The sequence below is a fragment of the Adiantum capillus-veneris genome, chromosome 3 (genome assembly GCF_014529385.1).
Source record: "Adiantum capillus-veneris isolate H3 chromosome 3, ASM1452938v2, whole genome shotgun sequence".
In the NCBI taxonomy this organism is placed as follows: Eukaryota; Viridiplantae; Streptophyta; class Polypodiopsida; order Polypodiales; family Pteridaceae; genus Adiantum; species Adiantum capillus-veneris.
The window spans coordinates 168,208,268-168,217,204 of record NC_140933.1 but is presented as its reverse complement, the minus strand read 5'-3'; the positions used below and the strand labels follow the sequence as shown (position 1 = coordinate 168,217,204).

General features: G+C 43.4%; 1 protein-coding gene across 2 annotated transcripts in view; it reads left to right on the top strand.

Moving 5' to 3' along the window:
• The first annotated feature begins 280 nt into the window (after positions 1 to 280).
• Positions 281 to 8,937, top strand: part of LOC147462154 (uncharacterized) — a 53,639-nt gene continuing 44,982 nt past the window's right edge. Inside the window, exons 1-3 of one of the 2 annotated variants that reach the window (XM_086509570.1) lie at positions 281 to 454; positions 709 to 1,243; positions 1,361 to 1,437. In XM_086509570.1, coding sequence (XP_086365696.1) covers positions 389 to 454; positions 709 to 1,243; positions 1,361 to 1,437 — 678 coding nt within the window. In that variant the 5' untranslated portion in view covers positions 281 to 388. The remainder of the gene's footprint in view (positions 455 to 708; positions 1,244 to 1,360; positions 1,438 to 8,937) is intronic. The other variant, XM_086509569.1, reaches the window with a different exon arrangement.

The window sequence follows — 8,937 nt, the reverse complement described above, 5'->3', positions numbered from 1 at the left end:
AACTTTATAGCCTTTGCCCTTTGGGGCAGGCCAAAAATCGAGGCTACCACACCCACCACTCATTCTTTGAGTCAAGAATCTTGAAAAAATCTTCGACAAATCCCAATAAGTGGTTTATTTATTGAGAGTAACACCCAGTTCGAGAGTCTTCATAATGAGGATCTTTTATTTCTTCCATCCAATAGTAAAATTGTGCAATTTTTAAAAAATAATGTTCCCTTTTTCATTAGCAAAAAGGAAAGGCATGTCTGAGGCATCAACCCTTTGGGGGCAGACCAAAAAGTTGGAAGTGTCTCATCCCTTAAGGGGCAGGCCCAAAAGAAAACAGGATAAATTTCGAAGTGTTGGTATTATTATCAGTGCCATGCTGTAGGCTTGTGGTGCCGCTATGCTGGGAAATGGGAGCATTGTACTCTGTCGGTCTTCTTCTCAGCCTCGTCTCGGCGTCAAGTTGGTAATGCTCAGCTCTTCCCTCTTCTGTTGGGAGTTGTATATAGACACACACACAGACGCGCACCCCGAGAGAGAGAGAGAGAGAGAGAGAGAGAGAGAGAGAGAGAGTGTTTCTCATTTTTGAAGCCGTTCACAGGGTTTCACGTCTGAGGCAGTTGAAGTATCGAGGGCAGAGAGAGAGAGAGAGAGAGAGAGAGAGAGAGAGAGAGAGAGAGAGAGAGAGAGAGAGATTCTCATTTTTGAAGCCGTTCACAGGGCTTCACGTCTGAGCCAGTTGAAGTATCGAGGGCAGTGCATTTTCTCCTTCCTTGTATTTTTTGTGAAAGACACTCAACCCCACCACTTTGTGCTTTGGCTTCAACAAGAAGAAAATTTTTCGGTGGCATAAGAATTGATAAAGACATGTTTGAAGATAATTCTGGTGTAGGAAAAGGAGAATGTGGCACGAACGAGATCGAAGATGATGAAGATGATGTTAGTTTAGTACCCCGGCAATGGCGGCTCTTACAAGGGGATTTTAACAAATCAAAATCTGAGAAAAAGCTCGACGAGCGATTGCAAGCAAGAAAAAATCAGCTGCGGAGAGCTGAAGAATTGCTGTTGAAGAGAGAACAACTGGAAGATGCAGGAAGAGCATTGAAGGAGAGGATTCGACAAAGGAGTCAAGGGAGGATAAGCATGGACCTTCCTCTCAAGAAAGAAGATGTTGCAAGTTCAAGCCCCACCTTTAACCCCCTTGCACCTGATGGATCGGGGCAAGCCCTCAAAGGCCCAATACAGAAAAAGTTTGGTAAGGTCTTTGAATCCCCTTTTTATAAAAAATAAAATAAAGTTCTGACCAATTTGGCTCCTCTTGTGCCTCCAGTCATTACTCTGATGTTTGCGTTTGGTGCATAGAAAAATTCAGAGCTCGATCGCTTCTTTAGTGAAGATGAAATAGCCTGGTTGAAAAGGGGTGCGCCAGACTTAACCAAAATTGATAGTGTAAGTTTTTCCAGTGACGTCTATTCATGTGTTGTAGAGTGTTATTTTTTGAAAGAGAGTGAGGTAGCCTTTGCAATTTTGAATTTATGATTGTAATTTTAAATCCTTTGCAGTTTTGAATTCATGATTGCAATTTTAAAGCTTTGTCTAGGAACTCCTTGAGGGCCTTTTGACATTAAGGAATGTAAGCCTATTTCGGCTCTTGTGGATCCAGATTTGTTTTAGGATGATTTTGAATTAGTGTGGAAGCCTTTTAGACCTGTGGGTTTGTCAATCTGGTTGTTGAATGTCAGTTGATTGCAGACTTTTGTATCAATTTATGCTCATGTTGGCGTGTGTATGTTGGTACATAGTTCACACCCACTATTGGGCATTGACAATGCTGTAGTATTTGGACAATATTATACATGATGGAGCTGATAGTTATATTATTTTGTGGATGACTACCACAAGTTTCTTTCTAATTTTTCTACAAGGTGAATTTGAGCTTTTCTTGGATTCATGTAGGTATATGTCGTAGTTGTGTTAGTGGACATGGAGACTTCACATTCTGAAGTCTTGTTTGAGTTGTGACCACTTGATATGGTGTGTTAATTAATTCTATCTTTCGTGGTGTATATGCCCTATCAGCTGTAGTATATTTATTGTTTCCTTAGTCTTTTATGGTGTTGGGCGTCATTATGTCCAAGTGGTAGCAAACATTAATGCCTAGTTCTACACCCACTAGTGGTCATTGAGGAAGTCAATGGGAATTGTAGTATTTAGTGAGTACTTTGGATAATGGAGCTTACAATGTCAAAGTGAAGTGGAAGGTGTGGTGACGAGGGAACACGCCAGAGAGTGATAGGAAAAGAGGAGAGAGAAACGCTAGAGAGATAGATAGAGAGAGAGAGAGAGAGAGAGAGAGAGAGAGAGAGAGAGAGAGAGAGAGAGAGAGAGAGAGAGAGAGAGAGAGAGAGAGAGAGAGAGCAGCGTGGAGATGTCCCTGCAAACCCTCGTGTACCCTCTCCACAAAGGACTCATACCCTATGTGCTTTCACGCCCTGCAGCAAGGAGTTTTCTCGGCACCGACGCCTTGCCTGTATCTTGCTTGCGTGTGCTACTTCCGTTCGCCACATGCCCCCTTGTCTCAGCAACCTCGCCTCACATGCTACCTACCTGATGCCCTTGCAACTTGCGCTCGCCAAGTGGCTCCCGTCCTACCGCAGCCTCCCTTGCCCCTACTGTTGCATCCCGCCCTTGCGTGAACCTCCTCTTAACTCCTCTGCCCTTGGGCCATTCTGCTGCCCCGAGTGTCGTCTGTCTTGTTGCTACCAAGTATGGGTGTGCGTGTGTTGACTGGGTATTTGCTAGCATGTGTGCGTGCCTGCACGTTTGCCTGTTGTGTGTCACATGAGGCTATGGAACCACTAACCTTAGTCGTTGGTTTCTTTCCTTTGATTTTTATTTAATTTTTGGGACCCTCCTGTTGAAGTCACAAATGCCCGGACATTTTATGGCTAGTATGAAGTGGCCAACAGTCGAGAGTTTCACCCGTAGCAGTAAGGCTAGATCACCATGAGTTAGTCGAGTAGTAAAAGGGTGTCTAGGCTCAGTTCACAGTCATATAGGCCCCGCATGACACTTTATAAGTTGGTGGGTACTAGGAATTTAACTCAAAAGAGCATAAGGGACACTTGGCAGTAAGCGAGGAACCTGCAGGCCGTCTCAACTGAATTTGGACATGCTTCTTCTTCTTCATTAAGTGACTACAGAGTGCGTGTGAAAGTGGGTACAGGTTTGCGTCTCAAAGTGAGGACGTGGCATGTGTGCTAGACAAACTCTGAAGAAATTGATGAGACATAAATTTATAAGTTGTTCCAACTTACGGAGTGCGTGTGAAAGTGGGTACAGGTTTGTGTCACAAAGTGAGGACATGGCATGTGCGCTGGACAAACTCTGAAGAAATTGATGAGACTTAAATTTATAAGTTGTTCCAACTTACAGGGTCTCGTCCGATGGGGCCATGGGACACTAGGAAAATTAAAAGTACGTGGACTTGCTGACGTGACTGTACTGTACGGATGGCGGGCTGGCTGCTTTTGGCATCAACATTGGCTGCTTTTGGGGCCAGTGCTTTTGGAACTTGAATCTTTTCTTGTACTGGTTTTGGGCCAGAGGCCTTTAAAGGGATTGCAAGGGCCTTTTTCCCTTAGAAGAGTTGGGGAACACTGAGTAGAGAGAGGACCCTTGGACATTGTGTCACAAAATGATGATGTGGCAATACGAAAACCCGGATGAGGCCTTTCAAAGGATTGCCAGGGCCTCTTTCCCTTGGAAAAGCTGGGGAGCACCGAGTATAGAGAGGACCCTCGGACATTGTGTCACAAAATGATGATGTGGCTGTACGAAAACCTGGATTTTATGTTGTTATGCTGATGTGGCAGAGCAGTACGGGAATCCCGCAAATTGCGTTGATATGCTGACGTGGCAGGTTGTACGGATATTCGTGTTTTTTACTGGCAGCTTTTGAGCAAGAAGCTTTTGAGTTTAAAGCTTTCATGTACTTGCTTTTGAGTTTGAAGGCCATGGGCCTATAAATATGTACTCAGGGGTACTCTTTCTCTCAGAGTTTGCTGACGAGTAGCTGAGCATAGAGGACCCTCGGACTCTGTAATTTTGCTCAAGCATTAATATAAAAATGAATATTGAAAGGGGCGCTAGACTTTGGGGCACGGAACTACGCCGGGCCGTGTCGACTCTACTTAACTGTGATAAAGTTTGTGAAGTGTTTTAAGTGATTCTCTTGTGTGTTGTGCTAGATTTACGACTTGGGGTGTCCAAGTTTGTTACAGTGGTATCAGAGCTCAACCGATTTTTCTTCCGTCGGGAAATCCGATCCTTTCTACTGTGATACACGTGGATTCAAGTGACGAATCTTGCAAGAATCAGATAAACCCACCCGACAACTTCGGATTGAGACAAAGTACGGAAAATCCTAATGGACGACGACCGGATCCTAACGATTCAGAAGAAGAGTACGGGCCACCACGGCCTACGGAGTACGAACAAATGGAGATGCAACGTCAACGACAAGTTGATGCTTGTGCTAAGCAGATGCTCCAGTATTCGAAGGATCCCCAGTATGCAAATTTTTAGACCAAGCATCCGATCGACGAAGTGCATACTCGGTAGCGTATAGCCATCAACTCACCTTTAACGTTGGCATTGAAGTAACCATCTGCCTCACGGATGTACACTGAAGATGAACTTGACAATGTCATAGAATGACGAGTCAATCAAGTATTGAGGACCACGAAGCATTCAAAGAAACGCAGCCGAGGAGTAGACTACCCTGGTTATTTGGGTCGTCAGTCTTCTTTTGCAAATGCACAAAAAGCCAAGAAGCGTGTATGCTTTGAGGATGTGTCCATTTCGTTTTCATCGTCTTCTGATAGTTTCGACAACTCTTCCTCTTCTGATTCCAATGATGAGGACAAAAAGGGCAAGAAACGACGAAAGAACCAGAGACATGGAAATAACAAGAATAGTAGATCCCACCAAAGATCTCGGAAATTTTCTGACAGTTTTGAGGAGGATTCATCTTCTTCTGAGAGTTTGGACTCTGATGCCCAAGTGTTTTTTTCTAAGAGGAAGCACTTTCATAGAGCCAATCAATACGACTTTCTCGAGCATAAGAGCAAGAAGACCAAAGAATTTAAGGAGGTTCGACAAGCACTAAAATTCGATACTTTTTCAGGCTTTCGAGATGCTCACAAGGACCTCGCTTTTATTCAAAAGTTTGACATAGCTTTTTCAGGAGGTCGCTACTCAGAGCACTTCAAGATTAGGAGGGCAACATCCTATTTGAAAGGAAATATACAAACATGGTGGTCCACTTTTCTGGTACGAAAAGAAGCACCGAAAAAGTGACTAAAGTTCAAGCGACTTTTTATTTCCTCATGGCTCACTCAGGAGTACGAACCTGATGTGATTACCGCTTGGAATCATCTTCGGATGACCAAGGGAGATACTTCGGACCTTTTTTGTGAGAGATTTTGGGATGTTTTTCTACCCCCCTTATCTTTCCCAAAGAGATACGAGATTACTGCTTATTACAGAAATCTGAGTTGACACAGCAATTGATGGGACATGCTCAGCAAGGGTTTCCTATGCATTTAAGTAACTTGACTTATCCAACATATCAACTTTTGACAAGTGATGACATAAGAAGAGGAAAGAAAGATACGCGTCCTTGATTGATAGAGTAACAAAAGCCGAGTACCTCAAAACGGGGAAGTGCTTTGACTGTGGGGAACAAGGACATATATCTGCGCGGTGCGCCAAAAAGGCACAAGAATGAGAATGACGATTCTGGAAAGGAAGCTAAAAGGGATAATGATGCGCTGGCAATATGCTGCGTTTGACTTTATGAATGAAGAACTTTGAAATGGGAATTTCTCGAAGATGACTCTAATTTATGTACGAAATTAATGTTGTTTTATAAAAGATATTGTTATTTGTGTACAGATAACATGTGAGGAAATTAATGTGTGAAATTAATGTTCTTTTATGGAAGATCTTGTTATTTGTGTACAGATAACAAGTGAGGATTTTGCATATAAGTGCAATTGGGAGCAATGACGGCTCAAGAATGAACCGGATCACAATTCAAGATAAGAATCATGATTTTTGAATGATGATAATGACTGGTGATTCCCATATGAATGAGATGACTTGATACTGTGGTGAGCACATCAAGGGTTCCCGAGGGATGAGATGGCTACATAGGGATCTAGGTGCATCAAGACTTTTGGAGGGATGAGAAGACTAGATTGAATGATTGAAACACTATGTTCAGTATGAACTCAATGTCTGATTTGTGAACTTTGAAACTAGATTTCCAGAAATGAATCTGAATTTTGAGTGCTCACTCATGTGATTGTGTTTGAACTTTGAGTGCAGGTTTGGAAGACGAAGACTGCAACATTTCGGTCTTGAGATTCTATGGACATGATCGCAATAAGTATTGGTTAATCCGACATCAGTGAAATTTGGTGTGAATCTAGATGCGATTGCTAAACATGTTGCTAGGAATCACGGTCCTAGATCTCGATGAATTTTATGGATATGATTTGAATGTGATGTAAATGTTTAATGATTGTCGTCTTTGTGCAAGTGCTGGATTTGTGTCGTCTAGTGCGTCGGTACTTTGAGTCAATGTCTATTTGTCACGTGTACATCTAACCCCGTGGACAAGCTACTTCATGACAGGGGTTCAGTTAGCCTAGCTTAGGAACCGTTCTGGCACTTTTGTGAGTCTGTTCGTCGCAGACCGTGCATGTCCAGGCACTTAGAGTAGATGCATATCCTCATGCATATCCTCTGGTTGCACACAGCATGATCATCAGATTTCCATTAGAGCCCATTAGGAGCATTTTTACATTGCATAGATCTATTTTTCCTATTTTAGCCATTTTTGACTTATTATTTTTAAGTGACTTTTGTTGGGAACTAGGTAGGGCAAATTCACTAAGCAAGTATATATAGAAACCTAGCGCTAGCACTTTCTGGCAGAAGAGGCAGTAGGAACAACTTGTTCAGCAGACACCTTCTCAACAAGACCCCTCACTGGTGGTAAACCTAGCGTTTTCAGCCAAGGACCAAAGATCAGCCAATGTTTTCATTTGCAAGCAAATCATTGCTTTTGTAGATCCAAACCGGTGGTGGCAGAACCAGCAGAAGACAGATCAGCCCTAATGTTAGCAGATTGCACAGCAAGGGACTTAGCGTTTTTGCAGCAGGATCCCAAATCAGCCTAGCGTTTTTGCATCTGCAAGAGACTTAGCGTTTTTGCAGATCTTTGCGACATAATCAACAGTAGACTCAACGTTTTCCGTTTTCAGCATTCAGACTCCACAGTAGCACCCCCAAACCTCGCAGATCTCACCTTCCCGCAGTAGTTCCTCGCCGCACGGTCAGATCTAGTGTAGTTTGCAGATTCAGCCCGGAAAACGGAGATTTCAGCATCTGCGTTTTCAGCGCGTCGTTGTCGTATTGTCGTCATCAACATCGTCATCGACATAGAGTCAGAATTTAGCAGATACAGGTTTGCAGATTATAGCCCTTAGCATTTTCAGATTTCAACTGTCTCGTCGTCGTCCTCATCGTCGTCATCATCGTCAGCAAGTCCAATCATTATAGAGATTTGTCCAATCAGTAGACCACTCCTGCCATAGAGAGTGGGGCCTTCGGAGGAGGGTTTGACAACATTCTGGTGTTGTATTCTTCTCTCTATCTCTCAGTCTCAGCACCTTTATTCACAGTGTCATTCACTTTGTTTGTGATCATTTGCACTCTCTCACTAAAGGAACGGAAGGCTCTCCTTTCTGTAAGTAAAAGGAACCTTGAACACAATTCGGAGCACTCATCTTGAGCAAAGTTCAACATTCACATCCGCTACACCTTACATTGGTATCAGAGCTTTGGCAGGGTTTTGTATCACTCAAGGAAAGAACCACAAGAACCATATAATTTTTTTTCGCTTATTACGGTCGCACGTAACCCAAGACCTCTTGGGCGTGTCAATTCCTAATCGTGTTTTTGAAGAGTGACAGGAAACCGTGGGAAAAAGCAACCTTGGTGTGAGCGCAAGGCCACCAAGGGGTGCGGCCGCGATAAAGAGAAGAACTCGGGTGAAGAGAAGATCCTTCTCTACACAGATTGCAAGCTAAAGAAGAACTTCAAGAACCTCAAGAACTCAAGAACTTCAAGACCCTCAAGAACCACAAGAACCCAAGGTCCTCGTGAACTTAAGAACTCACGACTTCAATGTATGGTCATTACTCGAAGCGGAATGGATACTTCGCATGGAGGTGATAAGCATGGCAGTGGCAAAGAAGTATTTTCCCCACCAAGAGGTTTTTATGACCCTCCTCCTTTCTCATCTACGCCAAGGATTGCACTAACTCCTATGGAGGCTTTGGACCAGATGTTTATGGAAAGGAAGTTAGAGTGCAAAGAAAAAATGGCAGCCATAGCATGTAAAAGCGAAGAAAGAATGACGGCCATAGCGCGTGAGCGCGAGCAAGCATGCTTGGAAGCCGAAGTAAGAGAAGCAGAATTTGATCGCGAGAACAAAGCAAGAAAAGCAGTGAACGACAGACACATGAAAGAGATGTTGCGACTCTTTTCTCAAGTGCAGGCACAAATGCAAGAGATTCGGGAAAAAAAGACTCTCTCCGTCTCTTCTTCTCCCAAGCATGACACACATGATTTGCATGATTTTGATAAGCATGATGATTTGCATGAAGATGATGTGATTGTTCACAAGGATGATGTGTTAGTTGATACTTTCTCTAGTGAAGCTAACCTCATTGCAGAGACCATCAATCACGAAGCACCGATCTTGGCTCTTGAGCCTAGGTCCAAAGAACCCCCTCTGGAAGAACCGATCTTGGCTCTTGAGCCTAGGTTTAAAGAACCCCCACAGGAAGTATTATGTGTACAAATGATTAGTCA